The following is a 25,654-nucleotide window of genomic DNA, read 5'->3' on the forward strand; positions in this document are numbered from 1 at the left end:
TATCTGGACAAGACATTTCCATGCGCATACATTTTTTTACCCCTGTGACCTTGACCTTGAACTTAGGGTCCGCGTTTAGATTTTGAAATCTATTATGTGGTTATCTCGGCCGTCTGTCCGTCCGTCCGTCCTGGCAACTACCTCCTCCTACAGTATTAGCACTAGAACCCTATAACTTACACACATGGTAGCTTTGAGCATATGTGCGACAGTGCACTATTTGGAATAAGGATTGGACGACTGGGTAAAAAGTTAACGGGTCAGAGATTTTCACACATTTGTATCCCCACGTTTTCCGGAGAAAAAGTGGGGATATTGTGGTTATGTGCGTCTGTCCGTCCGTCCGTCCGTCCTGGCCACCTGCTCCTCCTACACTATTAGCACTAGAACCTTGAAACTTACATACATGGTAGCTATGAGCATATGTGCGACAGTTACAGTGACGGAATTTTGATATGACTCCTGGGTCAAAAGTTATGGGGGTTGGGGCGGGGCCGGGTCAGAGATTTTCACTCATTTGTTTATGTTATTTTATATTAACTTCTTCATTTCTGCACCGATTTACTTCAAATTGATACTAAGCCTTTCTTATGACAATACGGTCAATCTCAACTATGCATGGCCCAATTACCAACCCTGGGGCGCCCCGCCCATATAGGCCACGCCAACATAAGCCACGCCCACCCAAAATTGCCTTTTACTATAATTTCTTCATTTCTACACCGATTCATTTCAAATTGATACTGAGCCTCTCTTATGACAATACAGTTAATCTCTACTATGCATTGCCCCGATACCAACCCTGGGGCGCCCCGCCCACATAGGCCACGCCCACCAAAAATTGCCTTTTACTATAATTTCTTCATTTCTACACCGATTCACTTCAAATTGATACTGAACCTCTTTTATGACAAAACAGTCAATCTCAACTATGCATGGTGCCATTACCAACCCTGAAGCGCCCCGCCAGCATTGGCCACTCCCACCCAAAATTGCCTTTGACTATAATTTCTTCATTTCTACACCGATTTACTTCAAATTGATACTGAACATCTCTTATGACAATACGGTCAATCTCAGCTAGGTATGGCCCCATTACCAACCCTGGAGCGCATATTCCATAATAGGCAACACCCACCCAAAAATGTATTTTACTATAATTTCTTCATTTCTACACCGATTCACTTCTATTTGATACTGAACTTCTCTTATGACAATACGGTCAATCTCAACTATGCATAGCCCCATTACCAACCCTGGGGCGCCCCTGGGTCAAACATGCGGCGCGGGGATACGCGTCGGCCTCTGCCGCGCCATTTCTAGTTTTAGGTTATTTTACATTTACTTATTCATTTCTACACCGATTTACTTCAAATTGATACTAAACATCTCTTCTGACAATACGGTCAATCTCAACTATGCATGGCCCGATTAACAACACTGGGGCGCCCCCGGGTCAAACATGCGGCGTGGGGATATGCGTCGTTAGGATCGGAGTTAGTGTTCGTGTGTCGTATAAATAGATATCGTTGCAGGAAACATCATTGTTTTACCCATGGCTTATATCTTGCGGAGCTATTCATCACTAGCTTGTATTTTTCAGTTTTTAAATTTAAGTCGTAAATTAAGTCGTACGATGATTTATGAAATTGTACATCATCGAATTCTAAACAAATACCTTTGCGATGTCCACTGTAAAAATGTATATAAATAAGAAAATGTGACCGATAATGAATAAATACACATGATGTTCAACAACATGGTTTGTATGAACTCATTTAATTACTACATTCACTACCCCTCACCACCTAAAGTGTAATAACGCCCTGAAATGTAATAAACTTGTTTGTTGGTTTAAAATTGTATATCAAATAAAATGCATATTTAAAAAATGGTAAAAAGATGGATGACAAACTAAGATTATGTGATACATCTGAATTGTAAAACATGTACTTAATGGCAATATTGGAATTCAATTGTCGCTCTGAAGTGTGATCAAGTCATGAAAAAAAAAAAAACTTTTGGGGTTTGGAATTGTAAATCATCGATTTTCTAAACTAAAATTCTTGCGAAATGAAACGCCCTGAAATTTTATAAACATGTTACATGGTTTTAACACGAATATAACCCTAAAATATTTTGAAATTTAAATGTGCTGTCAATCTTATTTGATACTCATTGATAATTGAAATTATTTAGTATATGAAGTTTGACTCATTAATATACATTTATGATAGTGTGATTTCAGATCTTATCGTTCTTGTTCTGCCCGATCGCTTGTACTTGATTCGCAAATTTGGTGGCCCAGTGCGAACCTTATTCTGGTACCGTTTCGACGCCCAAACCAAGGATGCCTCGTTTTTTGTATAGACTATTTCATACTTTGTAAACGACAATATACAATATAAATATAAAATATATTGTCTTAATATACACTTTTATATACATGTCTGCATTAATAACTTGATTACAGTTGAGGTTGTATGAGAACACCTTTTTTGTCATTCATAGGTCATATTTTCCTATAAATATATATTTTATATACACGTATGCATTATATTTTGCAATAATCTGTGTTTGAAAATGCGATCAGATACAATGTTAAACCAAGCAATAAGTTTATTACACGTTCGGGCGTTATAACAATTCAGGTTTTCAAGCAACTTTATTTCAATTGAGGTTGTATGAGAACACCATTTGTCATTCATAGGTCACAATGCCATATAAATATAAATGTGATATACATGTATGCATTATATTTTGCAATAATCTGTGTTTGAAAATGCGATCAGATGCAATTTTAAATCAAGTAATAAGTTTATTACACTTTCGGGCGTTATAACAATTCAGGTTGTCACGCAATTGTAATAATGTAATTACGTTTATTACAATTCAGGTCGATGTTACAATTCAGGTTGTCACGCCATTGTAATAATGAAATAACTTTATTACAATTGAGGCTGTATGAGAACATCTTTTTTGTCATTCATGGGTCATATTGCCCTATTAATGTAAATTGTATATACATGTATGCATTTTATTTTGCAATAATCTGTGTTTGAAAATACGATAAAATGCAATTTTAAACAAAGTAATAAGTTTATTACACTTTCGGGCGTAATTACAATTCAGGTTGTCACGCAATTGTAATAATGTAATACCTTTATTACAATTGAGGTTGTATTAGAACATCTTTTTTCGTCAATCATAGGTAATATTGCCCTATTAATATAAATTTTATATACATGTATGCATTATATTTTGCAATAGTCTGTGTTTGAAAATGCGATCAGATGCAATTTTAAACCAAGAAATAAGTTTATTACACTTTCGGGCGTTTTTACAATTCAGGTTGTCGCGCAATTGTAATAATGTAATAAAGTTTATTACAATTCAGGTCGTTATTACAATTCAGGTTGTAACAGAGCTTAACGTAATCTATTATATCACATATCTGTAGGATACAACTAAAATCATAACTATTTTATTTTCCCGACGCCATTTTCTTCTCTGATAACTGATTTATTGCGAAAAAAATAGCTTCCTTTAAATCACATTTTGAGAACTTACTTCCAAACGAAAAACATATGTTTCCTTTGTTTAAGAACTTAACAAGGAATACCTATCCATGTTAAATAAAGTTTATAAGTGAACTGCAATATTATTTTTTTAAAGCATGTTATATGGTGCTATATAAGGATTTTCTTAATAACGTTACTTCCTAAGAATTATTATCCAAAAACCTTGTCGACCAACTGAATCAAACCATCTATCTACAAGATGGTGGGTTGTGGAATAGCGGATGAAGAAAAAAATATTATATTTATCAGCCCTTGTCAGTTATATTTTAATTAATTAATGTATTTTATGACGTGTCGACCTTATTCTAATATATTGTTTTTACCATTCTTTTACTGCCTTTTCAGATCATTCAAGTTAGAGGGCAATAACATGTCCCTGTAGTACATGTAATTAGGAATAAAAAATCAACCGAGGATAGAGATAGCACGCCTCATTCATGGACCACATGAGTTAAAGTGTAGAATATGCCAGAAAGAATCCTTCAATATATCTGGACTAAACTGCAATACAAACACACGAACCAAACAAAAACACGTACAGCTGCTGTGTGTTTTATTTTGAAAGTGTACACATACAAGTCTGATATATATTTGCTATGAATGCTACTAAATTACACGTTTCGTTCCGTATATGTCATTATGCTAGTTTCTCACGTTTTTTAATTAAAATAAACAATAATTTGTGTTACCTAATGTCTTCCCACGATGTCTCTGCATGCGTTTTCAAATATAATTAAAACAGTATTCAGACAAATATTGCCTTGTTCAGGGGTCTCGCGTTTATACATTCGAAGATTTACTTAATTTTTTTAAAATATCTACTGTCAAATACTCTCATTTGTCTTGATAAATGACGTTCATATTTTCTACTGCGTTAGTATTAAGATAGTTTCTTTACAGGAATACAACATATATTCTGAACACAGTTGGTATAGTAACATTTTGATTAATACGCATTCAGTTCCGAGACAGTGTGACAACTTTACTCCGGGGAAATAATATCTTATGATTGCTCGCCACTGATTCAAGTGCCAATAAAACAATTGTATATCAGGCTAAGATTTTTCCTAACTAACAAGCTATTGAACACGTAGGCGTTCTGTTTATTGATGCAAGTGCCACTATGTTATTCGACTTTATTTATTTTTATTTGTACATGTATAGTTTAGATTTTGTTGAATTATTTAGTTTGACCTTTTTTTAATTTATCATTATTTTAATAACATGCGTTTAAAATTAGCGAGTACAGCAGTATAACCTTATTAAAATTGTTTGATTGAACTGATGATAATGCACAGAAGTACACGTGTATGTGTATTTTGTTTCGATAAACTCGTTTTTGTCTTTTGTCATAAAACGGTTATGTCTTTCTGGTGCAAAGATCGTGACTGTTTATAACAGCCACGATCTTTGCACCAGAAAGACATAACCGTTTTATTTTAGCAAGCTTGCATACAGATGTCACTTGTTATTCACCACATTCAAATGTTTACCACCGGAGTGTTAAGCAAACAGAATAATTGACAATGTCAATATTCTGCATACGTTAGAACGTAACCCAATTGAGCATATGGTTGCTATTTCGATAGGATAAACACATGGAAACTAGTAGTCTTAAATTTAGGTAAAAAACGATGTTATAATGCATCAGGATAAACTGTAAGACAGTTTTGGACATAACGGCGGAGAAAGAGAAAAACATATTTCATTAATGTTTCATTTGTGATGATTGTTTATTGCATGAGAAAATTTTTGTTACTTGTAAATTCTTCAATAAAACCTTCTTTCCTATTTGAATTTGTTTATGTAGAATGTCTATTGATCTATAACTTCGGTTAAATCGATATCCAACCGCCCTTCTCAATTAATCTTAAATTATTTTCAGCCAGCTAGGTATTATACTCATTGCAGCAAATCTATTTAAGATCGTGTGTTTTCTATATGATATGTTGAAATGAGTTTTACGCATGGCAACTGTAAAAGCGCACAATAGCGACTTTGAATAAGCCTTAGGTTTGAATTAATAATCGAATTTTCGCCTTGTTCATATAGAAAATAAATGGATCTCCAACAGATATTCTTTTCTTTTAAAGATTTATATTTCAAAAGGACAAAACATGTATTCAAACTTAATGCGCATGATTTGTTATGTAATGAATACCCCAAATAAAATGATAAAATATAAAGAATGCAACTGCCCGTGTATGTTAAACAATTCTTGCTCTATATTAAAACAATATGGTTACATCTTTGTTTTAAATTAGGCATTATTTTCTATACCCTTTCAAGAAAAGTCATATTAGTGATTAATTAACCATTCGTTGTTTATATTTAACTTATCCATTGAATCCATAAATCGGGCGAAACAGTTACGTATTTTCCTTGCCTTCCTAATATAAATATAATTATAGCACGAATTTCGTATATGTATGTTTTGTAAAGAAAAGATACATTTATAGTATGAATGATTATCTTACATGTAATGTCAACTTTTTGAACGACTATATCTGTCTTGAATAATAAAAAAATTCCAAAATGATTATAGATATAAACGGAAAACTAATTATAAACTACTATTAAGTGAAAACATAAATTGATGTAGCTAAAACATAACATTAGACACCATTTCGAAAATTGACACAACGGTTAGGTGATATCTTATGAAAGACTCTCCACGTATCATCTTGAATATTATATTATTTTTTTTTTACGTTTTTGCTTTTTGAAAAATACAAACACAAGGAAGAGTGTGAGCGAATTCAAAATGTTTGACATTCAATTGCATAGTGCCTCATTCTGTATATGTGCACGTTTTAATATGCATGTGCTCATATTTCGTCATCGTTCAGACGCAGTCGCAAAATGTGCAATTCGAGATATCATTTATAAGCATAAAACTGCTACATGTAGTCATCAAATACTATTTGTCGTGTTTACCAAACTTATATATTTATTTTTGGGACTCACTAACACGTGTTTGTATGTTTCATATGATTCTTTTGTTTAACACTTACATGTATCTGTTAATCGTAACACATGCAACTACATACTTCCATCATACACATCCAATATACGCAGTTTAGTTATATTCTCGCTCCGTTTTGCGTATCATTAAGTCAATACGCCATAAAATAATCTAAAAGAGATAATACGTATCTCTTAAGAACGTATTTTACAACACAAACACGTAGCAGTTATGTTATTGAAACACCTCGGCATATAAAATTGCACGCTCTCCCCTTCACGACCTATGTAGCTCGTTTTGGGCATTTCCTGTAGTGCCAAAACGTCAAATCACGACTTTGTACACAGTTTGTTGATTTTGATGATTTATTGAAGCAAGATAACATATAGTTCGATTGTGTCATGGAAGAATATATTTATGGTTTCAAGGACATTTAAATCAATTGTATTGATTGAAGTTGTTTGTGAATCAAGGCCATTCATGCAAATGTCAAAGGCAACACCCTTAACGACAAAACGAGATGCAAGCACTAAACAATTCGTCTTGTAAACAATTGTTACATTTATTTTAATATGACCTTGGTTTATTCATTTCATCATCAGTTCAATTCATTGATAAATGATAATAGTCATTCTGTTATAAAAATCATTTAAATTACCGTGTAGTCGAACTAAACTTACTTGCGAAATTGCCGGAATGCGATATATTTCAATATTAATGTGTATGTATGTGTCAAGCTAGGAATGCGATATATTTCAATATTAATGTGTATGTACGTGTCAAGCTATTGATGATTATGCTAGACAAATATTTTCTAAAGTAGATATGAATAAAGACCGGGAAAACGCAGTGCACAGCTTGTGCGCAGATGGTTAACGAATTGATATAACTCATGTTAAGTTATCAACAAACATGTTTCCCGAATACAGACTCTTTAAACGGTATTAAGTGCAAACAATTACATTTTTTACTGAACGCAGATTGCTAGGCTATAATTTGAACATGTAATAACAACCTTTGAACTTTTGAACGGACATAAACTGTATAAGAAAGATTTTGTCTTAGTATTTCAAGTCAAGTCTCCTATTTCAACCACATTATGTGTTTTCATCAATCATTTTAAAGTCATCACGATTTAATGTCGATATTTTTATTTTAAAAAATTCCCGAGAGTTTGCTCGTCTGAAATAGTCCACCTTAAATGCGTGAATTTTCTGTATTTATTTGTGTCATTATTTCAAACACATCAACATTACATTAAGGCCTTTAGGAAATTATCAAATAGCAAAATACAACGTGTACTCGAGACCCGCATATATTGAGAGACACTTTACTCGATGTTATGTGCGTATTCGGGAATGGTGCTTGTTTTTTGAATAAGAACATTTCCGGTGCACGTTAGTAGACGAGACCTCAGGGGAATTACCATCGTGAGAAAGGCTTATGAATTGTCATTGACTGGTGCGGTGCGCAGTCTTTCATACTAAATGTTATGAGATCCGTCAAGCACAAGAATAGCGCAGTTCTTAGGTTACATTGTTGACACTAATTCATATGCACAAAGAGGGTCGATGCCAAGATAAGATGCAAAGTAAATGTGCTCTTTCATATCAATGTGCATTGTATTTTAATACGGTATATAAAGTCGGTAAACTATTTTACTCTGTAAAATTAAGATAATCATTTTTACTTTATACCGTCACTCTATCCATCAAACAATTATAATGTAAGGCAAGGACAGAACGTTCCACTTGATGTAATCACAATTCTAGGTATTTAACCTGTTTTTAAATCAAATGGTTTATCCATTAAACAACTGACGTATTTATTTTAAAACCAATTGCATTTTCATCATATAATCGAAATTAACACATTGAAAGAAACCGCTTTGATTGCCATGGTTATTATATAAATAATAATAATATATTGCATAAAATAAATAAAAATATTAGACATGTTTCTTAGGTGTAGTAGTAAAGCTTTAATAAACTACATGACGCATGTACAACCTATACATCTCTGAGTATTTTAATCTCATGATACTCATAAATGTTATTTAATAGCCAGGTTATGGCATTTAGATACTAATATATTATAACTCAAATATAAAAACATGGTATTACTGCACCGTGGTCTTTTTTTTTATTATTCAACCTTGATGGTTGAACAATTCACTAATAGAAATGTCTATGAAATTCACAAACATTCTTACAATTTAGGGGCTTTGAAGATTTCGGGGATACACGTGTTTCGTTTACAGTTTAGTTGTGTTTTCTATATCTAGAATATTTTCTTGATTTGGTAACGACAGCCGTATCGAGCGCCTTAATGACGGCGTTTGCGTCGCTTATAAACAATATTGTTGGGGCTAAAGTTGGAGTGTGTTTAATAAGAACTGCGCATGTTGTGTGCGATGCTGCTTCAGTCTTTATGTTTGCGAAAAAATAACAACAGCAAGTCATCATATATCATAGTCATTAATATATTCAACATTTATTGACGAATGCATGCCAGTTAATCTAAAACCTTTTAGCGTTTTCAAAACTGAAACAAGCATATATTTTTTAAATTTATTAAATATAATAGATTGACGTATCAACCACATCAAAACTGTGGTTATTTTTTACACACCTGCAAGACGGAACGAGCGATCGAGTGTTTGTAAAAAGTAAAACGATTTTTATGTAACGCGGATCAATTATATATTATATATAAACACGCACAATAACGATGCTAAAAATAATTGTTAGGGTCTGCCGTTTCATGAGACGTGGGATTTAAAAAATATCGAACTAAATTGCATTCGTATTATTTTTGTGTTACAATGATATCTCTCAGTCTCGGTGAAACTGGATACTCTCATTTAAATATAATCCCGAAAAAAAAGCCACAATTACACATTAAAATAAAAACATATTTGTATCCGTTCTACTTGAGATAATAGTAGTAAGAAAATATCATTTCAAAGATCATAAAAAATATTGTGTTGGCTAAAAGGCATGTTATGTTAAACTGTAAACGATGCGGAAAAAGGAACGTTTATACTTTACAAACGATGCGGTAAACGGAACGGTTATACTTTACAGTGGTTAATTACATGTTATTGACATTCGATAATTTGGGACGAAAATAATGCACAATTTGAAAGAAATTTGTACTTCTAACAATATCTAAACATTTCCAATTGCTCATTAAACAACCAGGAATGATCTTAACACCGTGTCGTTGGTTGATTGGATGCGTCGTCTAACCTTTATGTTGTCAATTCATCTAATATAAGCATCGTTTTTGTCATGAACTGTTTAAATTCTATCAATGGATGCAGATGAATACATAATCTTATTAAAATAAATGATATTGAATGTTCACTTTATAAATAAAAATGGAAAACTGATATTCGAACTCTTAAACCTAATGCAAAGACTGTTGACATATGAATGAACCAAGGTTAACGGACCCTATTTTCCACAAACAAAGTGATTGATGACAGACAATTTGAATAATTCACATAAGCGTGTGGCTGCTATGTAAATAAATGTGGAAATATTTGCATATCATTCTGAAAGAATAGTCGCTAACTATAACGTGTACATACACTAAGCCTCTTATAATTGTCACACCTTCATCTGATTCTAAATGAATATTATTTTACGTATTCTTGCACACAAATTAAAGATCGAATGTTCACTAAGATGGTTTAAGGTGGATTGGGTCATTGTTGCTACCGATTTACTTATACCATCACAACGCGTAAGAGAACGAATATTTAAAATTAACGTTCTACTACTATTTAAATACTTTTACTATGATTTACAATTCAATGATCATTTGAATAAAAAATACGTGCATTGAAACCTCATTAACGTGGCCAATGTTAACAAAACCTCTCTATATCAACGTCATAACAAATTGAAACTCTGTCTTAAAATCCTGCCACCTACGCTATTATTAAGCTGATTAAAATTTGAATATATTCTACCGTCCATAGAACTGTTGCTTATTTGTTTCTCTTCTAAATTTGAATCGCTATGCGAACTAAAAATTCACTTAAGCTAAATGGATATCATGAATTGTCTTTGAAAAGGTCTCTTACTTTGAGGCTTTTTTTTTACTTGTAATACATATCTAAATATCCTTATCGTATTCAACTGAACAATCTATGCTATGGAATTGAATATGCTTGAATCATGTACAACTTCATTAGTATACTTTTTTTTACTAACCTTAACTAATTGGTTAAACATTACCTTTTCATGCAACACATTTATGATCACGTTGACATTACCCAAACAACATTTTTTCAAGTCTGTAAGCGATAAGCACACCACTAAACAAAACTTGAAAACCAAACTGTAATAGTTTGTTGGTGTTGAAAAGTTATGTTCTTAAAGCCCGTAAAAGATATCATTTATGTATAGCCTATACTATAGGGTTTCGTGTCTTTGTAGGTCATGAAAACGATACCTCTGGGGAAATTTTTCTTGTCTTGTACGTCTATTATGTGATATTATTTGTAGTCGACTGTCAGTCTGTAGATTAAATATATCAGTTAAGCAAAAACTAAGGCTCAGTTCCAAGCGACTGTCATACTGTATATTAAATATATCAGTCAGCCAAAACGTGAAAGGGAGTTATAAGAATACACGGTCGACATGAAATAAGTTGGAATGACACACATCACTATTCTATACCCAGATGCTTTGCCATATAAATCGATGTGTTTCATTAGATAATATACTGTTTATCTGTTATACAGTTATTTGTCATTTCACCGTGGTCTGGAAGGCATCTTTCGTGTCAATTAAATAGCAACTTGTAGTTTATTACTTTTTCCGAATATTTTACAATCTACACAAACAAAGGTAATTTTCAGCTCATATATCTGAGCTCATTCTTAAATATAGTAGATTAAATCGTTCATTACCACTCTTAAAGCAATGTTATTTTCTACGTTATATAACAACAAGATTTCGTTGCAAGGGTTATTGTCTTATTTATCACATTAATGGCATTTTCAGAACATTGGTAATGCCCCAATATTATGTATCCAGTTGTTTTCCGTAATTCAACAGAACACAAAACACTAAATAATATACAAGTTTGTACGATTCTGACAAAAGTCGATATAAAAAGTGGATTGAAACGGCAGCGTTAGCTGATTTTACCGTTTCCGGTTTTATGCATTCGAGCAAATATATATATTCCACAAACAAGTTCTTTATGTAGACATTTATATATACTCTATACAAGTCTGAATGCTGAATTTATAAAACATGAATGTGTGATAACGCTTTTTCGTTCTCACTAGCGACTACTTTTGGGAATTTTAAATTGACTTGAAATGAAGTTACCACGTATGGTTTGTCACTTTTCTTACATGTGATGATACAGTATGAACTGCTGAACATAGACGTCGTCAGCAAAGAAAGTAATATCAAAGGAGATTTTTATCATAAAATGTTACTAGAACAGGTTCTAAACAAACATCAAAATGCTCAAAATTTATATTGAATTAATGGCGTTCCCTTCAAGTCTTCCTTTTTCGTATTATCCAAGGTGAATGATATAGAATACAAATTAGGACCACTAAACATAAGAGCATTTTGATCCAATTTTCGGCTTAGCATTCAATACAAGATTTTTTATTATAGACTTTTCAGGTCCCTCTTCACAATTAATTTCGATGGAATTTGGAAAAATAATCGGGAGACAACAATGTGTTAATTCAAGTATGCCATTACAATTCATCCTTCGTTCATCTTTGACAGTTTGAACTGTTTATGCATATACATTTATTTATTTTGATTTCAAAAACACATATGCGTTTCGTTTCCCTATATATATATGTAATATGTTACAACCTTGCCTATTTTGATTGCTGTGTTGTGGGCCCTGATATTTACATGCCTGGTATCCTCCAAGTTGCGACCTCTTCTCTATTGCCCAGGAACCAGATCATCGCCTCTTCTATCATCATGGTCAACCAGTGCATGGTGGGGTACCTGATCCTCATCAAGTTGTGGAGAATGCAGCATGTCTTTACAATCAGTCTTACTGTTGATGGGTTGTGGTTCATCTTTGTGAGAAGTATCTGAAATTATAGATGACCAGTATTGTTATGTGTTAAAATGCAACGTGAACATTTCTTTTATAAATGAAATTGTGTTTTGAAAAAGAGTATTGCAGTAAAGTTCCGCAATAAAAACCAAAATTATGCGTTTTTTGACAATAGTCAAGTCCCAAATGTTTAATTTATGAAGGAAAATGGTCCGATATTAAGACCACTTCGCTCTTGAGACCACTATTTTGCCTGGTGTTAATAGCGGAACTTTACTGTACCTGGAATCGGTTGGCCAAAATCCCAAATGCATTTTCTGATACTCTCCTAGCCCTGGATAACCGATAGTTCAGGATGCTTTCGTCTCTTGTCAGGACTCTATGTCCATAGGGTTTCTGCATGTTCTCGCTAAGGCTGAAAGCGTCATCTCCAACCAAGAAATAGGGCATGCCGACGGTGTCGTTTGGAAAGGGCTGTGGATCTGGAAATCCGATGGAACCATCCTGCGCCATCTAAAGGAATTCTGATTCATTATAAATATTGAAATACAAAAGGATAAGGAATCGTCAGTATACAACTGTACATTGAAAACAGCACTAAATGTGTATAATTTATGTAATTAGAAAATACTGCAGTTAGATTTATGTAGACTAATACTCGCAACCCAGATCACAACATACAAACTTGTAGTCTGAGTCGACAATGGCCAGAAAGATGATGCTGAAGAAATCCTTATAATTATGATATAAGGACCCAGAGCTGGCAGGCTTTCTGATATCTATGTGCGTGCCATCAATAGCAGCAACGCAATTTGAAATGTTCCAATTCTTGAGGAAACCATCAGCCAGTTGTCTCCAGTCTTCAGGTGTGGAGGGGGCTGTCATAACCCCATCGACATATTCTTCACATATAGCATGACACACGTCTCTGACCACTACAGAGAGGGTATTCTCAGCGACCCGCCAGAAAAACTGCATGTCTGAGTACTTGACACCAGAAACCAGGTGACGTAGTGTGACAGCTAATTTTAGCCCTGGATCCAAGGGCTCCCTGTATCGAGTGTGTTGCTTCACGAGGCGATGACGAACCTTCCCAAAATTGTATCGTACATTTCAGTAGGCATGCGGAGGAATTTCTTTAATGTTCCAGGATCATTACTTCTGAGCTCAGCCATGAGCTGATCATAGATGCCAAATTGGCGCCGTCTCCCGGAATGCAACAATGGTCTTCTCCAGATATTACGTGCTTTGGCTCCTCTTCTCCACCTTAATCGGCCTCTGAGAAAGCGGTGTATGTTTAGTTGTTGCTGGACTACTTCTTGATTGGCAATAGCAGCAACATACTGCAGTTTCAGGCGTTGTATATCGTCCATTTGACGAAGAAATAATGATACCTTCAACATTATATATATGAAATAAAGGCATATGTCTGCACAAACTACTAAAACAATCAGGAGCGCTATTATTCGGATGGATTCGCATAGATTCGCCTATCGTAGTTACTCTTCGGATTGATTCGTATACGGGCGTATACCGTTCGTTTTCTGAACGTTAACTTATCGTTATAAATCGCTTAAATGCGTCGGATTCAATTCGCTACAATACGCAAATCCTCGCTCTAGTTCGCAAAAGTTCGCAAGCTATCGCAAAGATTTGTTTTCGGATCGTCCTCTTTCGCTTGATACGCAAATAAAGTAATCATGATATGCAAATTAGCTGAGAGCTGCGACCTGTAACGCTAGTTGACGAACGCTATGCGAATACTTTCCGATCGGCTAACGTATTTGAACGAATTTTAACGAACGATAGACGAAACTTTTATTCGCCAACAATTTTGAACATGTTTAAAATTTTCCGACGAACAGAACTAATCGCAACGGACGCAAAAGCTCACAAACGCATCCATACGAACACCACCAACGATGTGCAACGTACATATACTAATGAGAACGAATTTCCCTGAAGTCTTATTCGCCAGTACACGCAAGTTGACGTCGGGAGACTTTTGCCTATGTGTGAGGAGGCCTTAAGTATCAAATTTGTATCGCGGACGACACGTCACGAAGTATGAAACGTGTGTAACTGAGACATTAATGAATGCAAAATATCTGATCTGCTTTATTGTGATCGTATGATAGGAGCCACCTACCATTAAGTGAGCCGTGTTAAGCTTTTCACCAGTTGGATATTTTGAGGTTTTCTTTGAAGTTGGTTTCGTATCTTAAATAAAAGTACCACTAGTACATGTGAATAACATGTGATTTGACAAGCTTAGCAGCAATCAGTGATCTTGATAGAGCCTATAAGCCTAGTTCGAAAGGAGGTATTCACTAGGCTGATTCTTCTTGTATCAACAGCTTTGTTTATATCAGATGCGCCCTCTTATACATTCTGGATTGAGCATTTGTTAGCAATTACATAGTTTTGCAGTATCAATTAAATAGTCAGGTTTGATGTATTCAGTCATGCGTACGAATCAATCAGCTGAACTAAACTTCGTCTTTTCAAAACCGTCGAAATGTGTCTCGTTGAAATGCGAATACATATGTTTTGATTGTTTATACAGTAATCCGTGTATAAAATTACTGTAATGACCGATAAACATGCGTGGCATCCGGTTTGTTTTGTGGCGTATTGTATGTTTGTATGATTAATTTTATTCAAACGGCACGTAATCGTTACAAAGCATCGTTTTGCTTAGAAATATTTTTTTATTGTCTGCATGTTTACATTTGACGAACTGGTGCATAATAAATATGTGTACACTCTTAACAAATGAAATAATATTGTATTTAAAGCGTTTGTTAACAAATGAACAGACCTACCCTTAAACTTACACAATTATATTGCATGGCGATAATTGTTTTCATCTCACACTTAAACATATTATAGCTACTTGCATTCGCCTTATAAGTGATTTTAAAAAGAGGAAAGGACATTTATATCATATGTAGTGTCTGAAAAAGAGCTAGGGAATGTATTGTATTTATCAAATTACTTTTGCAGATGCAATCAGTCTTATTGTAGAACCAATCGGCAATTCCCATGATTCAATATCCGGACGTGTCTGGTGGAGTGCCTGATTGTTTAGGCAGAATGAGTTCTTTTTTTCAATGTACCAGTTAAGTTTCGTATCGATTTCTGTCATGATGTTTTCCGAGGCGTTTTTAATGTTTCTAAGTATATATTTATGCAATGTTCTGGAGTTTACATGATTTAAGTTTTGTTAATGTTTTATTTCATATTAAATGTCACCGTTTATAACAAGACACATTTTATTTCTATTATTCATTTGATGTATTTGTTCGACATAAGTCCTTTTAATTATTTGTTTTTTTGAGTGTAGTTGTTCACGGCAGTTATATTTAGTCAATCGGAATAAGTATTGAATGACAATTTGTATCAATAAAGTTTCACACATTCCGACTTTTAATAAATAACCTATACTCTTCGGATAAGAAACGTTGATGTGTAAATAGCAATTGTGTCAAAATAGGAATAGTCAGGAAATGGAATTTTTCTTTTAAACAACTCTCCTTTGCAACAACATTATCGGACAATGACGCTATTATTTGCGAAGGAAATGTATCGTAACTTGAACTAACTTATGCTTTAAACTAAATGAGCCTTAATTAAAGCTGTGGTTTAGACGGACTGACTGTCGAATTTTACAAAACATTTTGGAACACAAAATCATCATTTCTTTAAACTGCACACTGAATGATCTTCGCAAGGCGAAATATCAATATCACAAAATAATGCATTGTCTCATTAATTACTAACATAGATATCCAGAAATCTCGGAAAATCTACTTGCACAACGTATACACAAAGTATTGCAGAACATTATACGTTTCGATGAACAATGTTTTAGTAAAATTAGATTAATTGGATGCAACACACGCCATATCCAAATAAAACAAAATCATCATGTATGCAGACATGTTTGACATAGATGGCGCAATAATAGTTTAAGACGCCAAAAAGCCTTTGACCCCGTAGAATATAATCTCATTGTGGAGACACTAAATAAGTTTGATTTAAAACAAAATTTTATCCATTTTGTTAAGACACTAATATTGTCTCGTCAACTTCAAAACCACGTCTCAGACTTGTTAAAAGCGAAATTATACGATTTTGTATCTGTGTTAAATTGTAATATATTGATAAAATATGTTACAATATCACACAATAGGCAAGACAAATTACACATTGAAGACGAACTTCATAAAATACAGCAAAGACAAATTAGCGCCCCAAGCCGATTGTGACGAAGATATTAAGTACATATTTTCCTACAATATCCGAAGCATTCGTCTTATTAGTGAGTGAGTGTGTGTCGTTTGAAAAGATATCGTTGCAGAAATTTAAAATTAACCGTTAAACTAAATTTAGATTCACATCGTAGATGCATGATGTACATGCTGGCGAATTTGAGCGTACAGTCATTTTCGATTTCAGAATTAAATATCTGGCTTATTTCGCATTTTTGAAACGTGTTCTTCTTAACTTTTATTTTAATTTATATTGAAATGTATGTTTAATAAGTTTTTTTTACACATTTTATATAAATTCATAAATATTTGACAAAATGATATAATCTCCCTTTAACGGTCTTGGTTCAGTTTTGGAATAAACCGTGACGAATGCGAGCTCCTGAACTGGGAAAATAAAATGTTATTTTGTCAAAACTTAATATAAACTTATTAAATGAATTTAACAAACGAAATATAACTATCTGAGAACAAGTAACCGATATTAAATCTTTATTAAATCTTTGTTACTACCAAAGAAGTATATTTAGAACGAACATATGTATATCTAAAAAACGAATAAACGAAATCAACCTAATGCTTTTGCAACTTTTTAGCCATAACATATATTAAAAGAAAAAGAGAGTACTATTATTTACTATGAATTGGCAGCAAGAAAAGTTGTATGTATAGAAATGCCTCACTGTGAAACTTATTCAAACTGTTAAAAAATTAAGTGAAGTAAATGATTGTGTAATACGATAACATTGAAAGTAGTTGTAACAAAACACGTCACTTCAATTTATCTGCACACATTTTGGAAAACAAGGTAAAACCAAACAATACACTGGCTATCACTATATTGTTTAATACACGAAATAATAATGATTTAACAATTCGACAATTTAAATACAATAGTTTTCACTGCAAAACGGAATGGTGTGATAACAATTAACGAAGGGAAGAGGAAGAGGTTGATTAAGCGATTCTAGTAGCTTCTCAACAGGCCAGTCCCTGCGAACCCATCGGAGAGTTTGCTAGCTACACGCAATCTACTAATCAATCGCTGCGGTCCAACAAAGGAAGAGACCAGCGGCGCGTTCAAGTAATTGAAGAACGGCTAATATGCAGGACCTGACAGCATACCCACAGAGGTGCTTAAGGCTGACGTCGAGTCCAGTGTGGATCTACTCTACCCTCTCTTCAGCAATACATGGGAAGAAGAACAAATTCCAACAGAGCGGACAGATGGATACCTCATCAAGCTCCCCAAGAAAGGCATCCTCAGTTCTTGCTCCAACTACCGAAAATTCGCGTTGTTCTCCATCCCAGGGAAGGTGTTTATCGTATCTTGCCTAACTAAATAAAATACACAGAAGACCCACATCTCCGTGATCAACAAGCCAACTATCGAACGGAGAAATCGTGCACGGACCAGATCGCAACCCTGAGCATTATTTTGAAACAATCCCTGGAGTGTTATTTATACCTGTATGTCAGCTTCATCGACTATAAAAAAACATTCGACAGTGTTGACCATGAGTCCCGCTGGAAACTATTAATTGTCTATGGAGTTTCTGGAAAGATCACCAATATTATCAGGAAATCTTACTAAGGTATTTCCTGCAGTTTATAGCAGACATCTCACTGTAGCATTTGAATTGAAAAATGGACTAAGGCAAGGCTGTTTACTCTCACCTTGCTGTTTTTGCAGGCCATAGACTGTGTCATTAAGACCTCGACATATCTGAAACGGAACGGAATGAAGTGGGCGACCTCGACTTTGCCAACGATATGGCAATTTTCTCCCACACCCAACAACAGATGCAGGTAAATACTAACATAGAAGTGAACAACTCATCTAGACTGGGCAACACCTTCAACAGAGGAAACAGCGATGTGTTCAAGACCAACGCATCCACAGACTATTTCATCAAAGTCCAAGGCGATTTGCTGGATGAGTTGGGCAGGTTCATCTTTCTTGGCAGCATTCTTAACAACAATGGAAAAACGGATGCAGATGTTAGACCTCGCATCGATAAAGCACGAGCAGCCTTACATCAGATGAAAAGCATCTAGGGATATAGTGACCACCACGATTAATCTCTTCAATACCATCGTGAAACCAAGACGTTTTTAATAGCACGGACCAGGAGAAAAAAAAAATCACCAACATAAATAAAACACAGGTCTTCATTAGCACCTGCCTCAGGAAGATCGTGAAGATCCACTGGGCAGAAAAGATCTCCAACGAAGAATTATGGAGAAAAATAGAGCATCTGCCCGTTGAAGACGACATCATTGGCAATGGATAGGTCACACCCTTGACAAGCCTGCATCTAATACGATAATCTTATCCCTATTTGGAACCCCTAGAGAAAAGGACGAAATGGTGGCCTAGATACACAATGTGCCGCGAACTGGATGCAGATGCCAAGCATATGTGAATAACTCTGAGGCCGCTGGAGATAATCGCTTATAGCTAAGACGTCTTGAGAAAGCAGGTTGACCACCAGACGGGAACACTGGCGAAGATGAGTTGAGATTCCCCACGAATGAAAATCTGTTTAAATCAATACACGTCAAGTTAATATATCAAGTCTTCTTATATACGGTTTTTTTAATAATGGAAATATATTACACATTAAGTGATACCAAACATCCGTTATTATCTAATTTATTAGTCTTTTTAAAGGAACTGATGAATACTTAACACACACTTAATTCTCGTGCCTCGTCAAATTATGGTATTTATTTATAGTTTTTTGTCATCCCAAAACAAAAACTCCACCCTAAAAGACATTATCTTTCACGTTTGCTTTGAATGGTGTCTAATTTCGTCTAAAGTATGTCTGTCTGAATCGTTAAACTGTTATAATGAATACATCGCAGAAAGGTCTCACTTAATAATATAATTGTTGGATGTAACTTTTCGCCATACAGTTTTGCATATATCTTACTGGTATATGCTTCATTATTACTTTACCATTAGTATTGTACTTTCCTCACACTGTATGTTGTTTTGTAATGCGAGACATTTTATTAGGATTATTAATAATTATTTGCTTTCATAGGTATGTTAAAGGGATCTTAAAGCTTGAATACACATCCACTCTTCCATCAAATAAACTGCATAATGTTTTAATTATTTTCAGATCTGAAACAATACAAAATATATTATTCGCACACAGTTTTTCATATGCATAATGTCAAACGAACTGAAATAATTGTGTTTACAAAGTTAGGCTTTATCTTCCGGAACAATTATTCATTCCTGTAAATAATATTTTTATGAAGTTTTTTTTATATATAAATTCCTATATACTGGTAATCCTTTATCGTCGTTAAACGAGCAGTTTCGAAAAAAACAACAACAATGTTTACAAATGATGTTGTGCTTATTTGCAAGTCATATAATATTCTTTATCATTGTAAATGTAAATGATTTTGGATGTTTGGTGTTATTATTGTTACTGTATTGACATAAGTTGGTACCCAGAAAACCAGTTTGAACGTATTTCATAGTATCGGAAGGCAGTTTAATTTGCAAGAAAGTTGCCACCATTCATTATATATAATAATTTATATAATCTATAATATGGCTGTTGAATACGATTTAAACCACAGCTACAAAATAATGCGCTTTTGAATTAGTATAAAGAAGCACACCTTATCCATGCGTTTAATTTCACTCACAAAATATGACTTGCAAGTTAATAATACAACACTGCACATATGGATTTCATGCATGTGTTTGCACAGTCAATATCATATTGTTCAATTCGTATGCTTCCGATATCACCGAAAAGAGAACAAGCAAACATTGATATATTTTTCTTTACAAAGTATGCAATTAAACGTATCTTACATGACAATCAAATATATTTCGTACTGTTCCCAATAAATTCTTAATGTTACTGGTCTATTTGCATAAACAATTCTACACAACACAATAACAAGTAGCCACATCATCAGCAGCTCTATTCTTGTAAAACAATTGCAGAAATGCATTTTATCGTTCTGATAATACTTATACAAGGTATATATCTGTCAAATATGGCTCGTGCTTACAATAACCAGGATACCAACGTTGCTTCGAAAGCGGACAACATGAAATTGCATTATTGTATCCTTAACTAACTGCATACTGCCAACAAATAAAGACATGGTCGTATATAAGAATATTATAAAATTGATCTATAAATTGTAATATTAAATTAAAATAAACAAGAGATTTCCAAGCAATATGGTCCCCTACCGGTGAAACTCCACCATTGTCAGTTATTTTTTTTTACATTTGTTGCCATAGCAACCACAATTTTTGACGTCGGAACAAAAGGAATTGACGTGCATAATCTCCATATTGCCATCTGTCCATGTTTCAAGTTTCATTTAAAAAATATGAAGAACTTTTTAAGTTATCGCAGGATCCAAAAATGTGTGACGGACTGACAGACTGACAGACAGACTGACAGACTGACACACGGAGCGCAAACAATAAGTCCTATCCGGTTTCACCGGTAGGAGAGAAGTAAACGGCCTGCATAAGAAATATTGAAATCACTAAAAAATTGTTTATAAAAACTGTATAATTCCCAAAGGGAAAATACAAGGGTCATCATTTGAAACGTCTTATTATCGAAAGAAAAGTGATAAAACACCATGTGGAACATGATTTTTCGTAAGAAAAATGTATAAATATTACATAAATATAGTTGGTGTCACATAGAACTCGATATAAATACAATAATTCAGATTTTTTTATGTTTTCGCTTTTGAAGTCATTAAACGATAAATAAATAATTTGACAAGTTATATGCTATGGCGTTTGAACAAACTGAATGTCATAATCTTATAATGCACATACTTCGCGACATTGTGTCAGTACGTTGGTTAAACATTTAATTAAAATTGTTGATATCAAGGCAAAACAACGGATTGTTAAATATTAACGTGTCAAGTAATCCGTTAATGTAATTAAGAATGTTACAAATCAATATTCACCCGCGGTTTGTTTAGTAAATATCAGCCAAAATGTGTTTCCCAGAAATTCAAAACAAATCCAGTTTGTATATTTGCACAGCAGGCTTAAATGGCATCACTATAAACACTGAGTTACAAACAGCTAGGAAATCTGAACTGTATTGTTCGTGATTGTATAGCGTCTTTCATTCAGTGTAATCTAATTATAATAAATCACAATATTGTCTGTTCTAGCGACGTCAAGGGATGTGTTTTAAATTTGCTGTGGAATATAGCTCCAAGAAATGAGATTTATACCAACTGGTCACATTCTTATATGTAGCCCAAGATTAATATGAGCATTAATCATATTTTTTTTTAATGTTTTAAAATGTTGACTTACACTGTACATGCCATATACATGTCCATTTACTGGTTTTAATACTAATCTTATTACGATTATTTGTACATTTAATCAGAAATGCGTTATTATGTATTCCAAGGTTTGTTCACTCAAATGAATATTGAATTATTTACAGTATTATATTTAAAATTGGTTTATTTCGGTATAATAGCGCATTTATTTATTGTTATGGACAGATAATTGTTAGAATGGAGTAGAAACCAGTGTTATGATTTCAGCGTGTTGTGTAGAAGAACGTTATAAATAATTCAAATATTGTGGTTCACATCAACATTCGACCATCGTTGTAGCTTAATACATTTAGTTTAATTTCCAGGGTGCAGAATCAGCGGGGTTTTCAGGGGTTTACACACGGGCTGGACACAATGTACTCAAACCGTCAAGAACTTTTTTTTTGCAAAGTTATTGAAATACATTTGCAAAAATCTACTGTTCATAAAAGACACTTGCAGAATGTGCCGACATCTTAAGAATAAATCATTGAATAGGTCTGAAATCGTTGACAAAATTTTACGTTGCATGAAACATAACATAACCATTAACCGTGTACAACGTATGCAGTAAAAATGAAACTTTGAACAAGAACGAATGCTTATTAAATAAAGTAATTCTGATGTATTTCGCATTGCCGTAAGCAGCATAAAAATCTGTCTTTTATGCACTAGTTAAAATTCTTAAGAAAAAATGTTTAATAACGTTTTTTATAAATAAAGCACCGCTTACCGTCGTGTTAAATCTCTTTCAGTTAAAAAGTTGAACTCCAAAAACTCACGTGATCCTGCAATCTGTTTTCACTGCGTGCAGCAGCGAAATATTTCAAGCGAGTACATATGATTTAATGGTAAATTTATTCTCACACTATTGAACAAACGTGCTCATATGAACGAACAAAAAAATACATTTAGCAACAATCTTAATATTGTAAAGTCAATTCAGTATCGTTTACTTTGATAAAAGCAGCAAATAGTATTGGTCTGTTCTAGACATTGTCAACCCCAATGAAAGGTTTTTTAAAATCTTTAAATTATTTTGTAAATTAGAAATACAATTGTTTAAGAAATGTATGAGGTATTTAATTGATGTGCCTCACAATGTATTTTTAGTTCGCTTTATCTTAAATATTGATTTGCTGAAAAAGCTTACTATATAATGTATACGTCTTTTTAATGGACGGAAGTCGCTAATGGACAACGCAATTACCGATCAAAATCAGCCGTCTGGTAACTTGACAAATAACATTGTTGAGGCAGAACTAAATATAGCAATTAGATCCTGGCAACAGTATTTCTTTAATACAAATTATGAAAAAAAAAATATTATGGGAGCGCTTTCGATATTCTTGTCGAAGGTTACAGAAAAGGAAAGTATTCTCAATAATACATCGGATGCAAAACCTTATGTGAAAGCGCCTCGATTATAAGTACTCATCTTAAGTGAAATATTTTTAAACAAAACACCGCGAAGAACTGAATATAAACATAATTATAAGGTATAACCAATAAAATAGGTCTTTAAATTTTGTGAAGGTCTGATATCTTAAATCAAGAGTTCTTCCCAGCATCGTTTCGAATTCGTATTTTCGATGCTTTCATTTATCAATACGCTAGCAACGAACTGCAGAAACATTTTATCAGAGGAGAAAGTTTTGTTAAAGATGTAATTACCGCCTTGGCACGGTAAAATTCGTCTTTTAACCTTTTGATGGCACATCGAACATCACAGTAACGATGCACATATAAATACACATACACCTTATAGGATTGATATTTAAATCAAACAGCAATTCAAAAGAAACGGCAATCAATTTTATTCACTACGGTTAAATATGCATCAGAGCAGCATACCCATAATTAAAACTAAGTGAAGAACGAACAATTTGGTTTTTAATTGTAAACAAGTGCAGTTTTCCTCTTTGATATTACCATCAGGTATCTGAACTGTTTATTGAACGGCATCTAGAAATGTTAAGCCTCGACATCACTCCCCGCCCACTCAAAGTCTTATTGCGGATTTAACAAATAACTGCACCTAGAGAGTTACTAATAACGCACATACACTAAACATAGTCGGGATCGTTTATTTCTAATTGCCACTACTTTGTTTTTTAATTATCCGATGGTTAACTTTTATAAAAGACACGATTCTAAAACATACGAAATAAAACGGCCCAAAGGAGAAGCTTCAGTTAAATATGCAGTTGCGTCTCCCTTAAGCCTCATTAGCAGAGAAATGCCGGATTAACACGGATGATAATCACGCGATCTTGCATGTGAACTGTTTTACCGCCGTGTTGTTCCGTGTCGATCCGTGTAGGTCCTGGAATGTTCGGAAATATCATTGGGGATACGAGATGTTAACGCGTTCCATGACGATCAGATAAGAAAGCAGCGTCCGGGATGGTCCTTGTTACTAATTGCCGTATATGGTCCGCGGACAGCCGCATCTTTGATTCGGTCGACCGTGTGCGTCCTTGACAGACCGGGAATACTATTCAGCGAAATGTATCGAATAAAGTGTAAAGATAATATATAGTTAGATGAGTGATAAGGAAAATTGTATCGTTCAATGAGTAGGAATTGTATCTAATATATTTGCAACTATTATGTTTAGCTTGATGCTTTCATTTTGTGTTTTTTTATTGTTTATTTCAAACTGTTTTTGTCCTGGATAAAATTGTAACGACGATACAACTTAATAGCTACATTGTAGTTAGTTCCGGCATGAATGTGATAATACATGTCACGGGTCAACTTACCGTATATTACTTAATTGATCCGAAACCACTTTATCCGGTAGTACATACATGTTATGTAATCGACAGGGTAACATATATAACATTATGTAATACGAATGACAAAAATATCGCTTGAGTAATATAAATGTATAAATGAATATCCTTGCTCTTGCTATGCATGACGTCATGAAAAGAAAATTTTATATTTGAAATTAGTAATTTCTTTTGATGATGAGCCTCTCTTTTTGTCTACATTGGTCGCGCTCTCATATCCTTCAACATATGCCCGGGCTCAAGATTAAGGTCTGCTGGGTAGGAATTTTAGAAGTCTGCCGCGTTTTTTTGTATTTTTTCATACTCTACGTTCACGACATTCGGTTCTCCTTGTGTGTATTTCGGAGTTTATTAAGGCATTTCGGGTCTAAGTCTGCATTGTGTAAGGACCCGGAGTGAATCACAGCACTCCTACTTCATTAACGTACTTTACTCACGACATTTTGGACGAACAAGGTGAGAAGCGCGTGTACCAAAATCTGCAATTATAATCGGTGATTCCATCAATTTGGCTTACCTGTTATTATAACAGGTGAGCCAAATTGATGGAATCACCGATAACTAGAAATGGCGCGGCAGAGGCCGACGCGTATCCCCACGCCGAATGTTTGACCTAGGTGTGCC

At 34.0% G+C, this 25,654-nt stretch overlaps 2 protein-coding genes across 2 annotated transcripts; both read right to left on the minus strand.

Moving 5' to 3' along the window:
• Window positions 1-12,445: 12,445 nt before the first annotated feature.
• LOC127840645 (uncharacterized) lies at window positions 12,446-13,116 on the minus strand. Its single transcript, XM_052369058.1, has 2 exons — window positions 12,886-13,116; window positions 12,446-12,637 (listed from the first exon to the last, which is right to left on the minus strand). Exons 1-2 carry the CDS (start codon window positions 13,114-13,116, stop codon window positions 12,446-12,448), a joined length of 423 nt encoding a protein of 140 aa, XP_052225018.1.
• Window positions 13,117-13,254: 138 nt separating this feature from the next.
• LOC127840646 (uncharacterized) lies at window positions 13,255-13,581 on the minus strand. Its single transcript, XM_052369059.1, has one exon. The coding sequence runs from the start codon at window positions 13,579-13,581 to the stop codon at window positions 13,255-13,257; it is 327 nt and encodes a 108-aa protein (XP_052225019.1).
• Window positions 13,582-25,654: the final 12,073 nt, after the last annotated feature.

The sequence above is a fragment of the Dreissena polymorpha genome, chromosome 8, assembly GCF_020536995.1.
Source record: "Dreissena polymorpha isolate Duluth1 chromosome 8, UMN_Dpol_1.0, whole genome shotgun sequence".
NCBI lineage: Eukaryota > Metazoa > Mollusca > Bivalvia > Myida > Dreissenidae > Dreissena > Dreissena polymorpha.

Bases quoted from the DNA above. Each gene is read 5' to 3' on its own strand.
- LOC127840645 (XM_052369058.1), bottom strand. From the start codon at position 13,116: ATGGCGCAGGATGGTTCCATCGGATTTCCAGATCCACAGCCCTTTCCA. The intron at 12,638-12,885 runs GTACAGTAAAGT...CTATAATTTCAG, and splicing joins TTTTGGCCAACCGATTCCAG to ATACTTCTCACAAAGATGAA.
- LOC127840646 (XM_052369059.1), bottom strand. From the start codon at position 13,581: ATGCAGTTTTTCTGGCGGGTCGCTGAGAATACCCTCTCTGTAGTGGTC.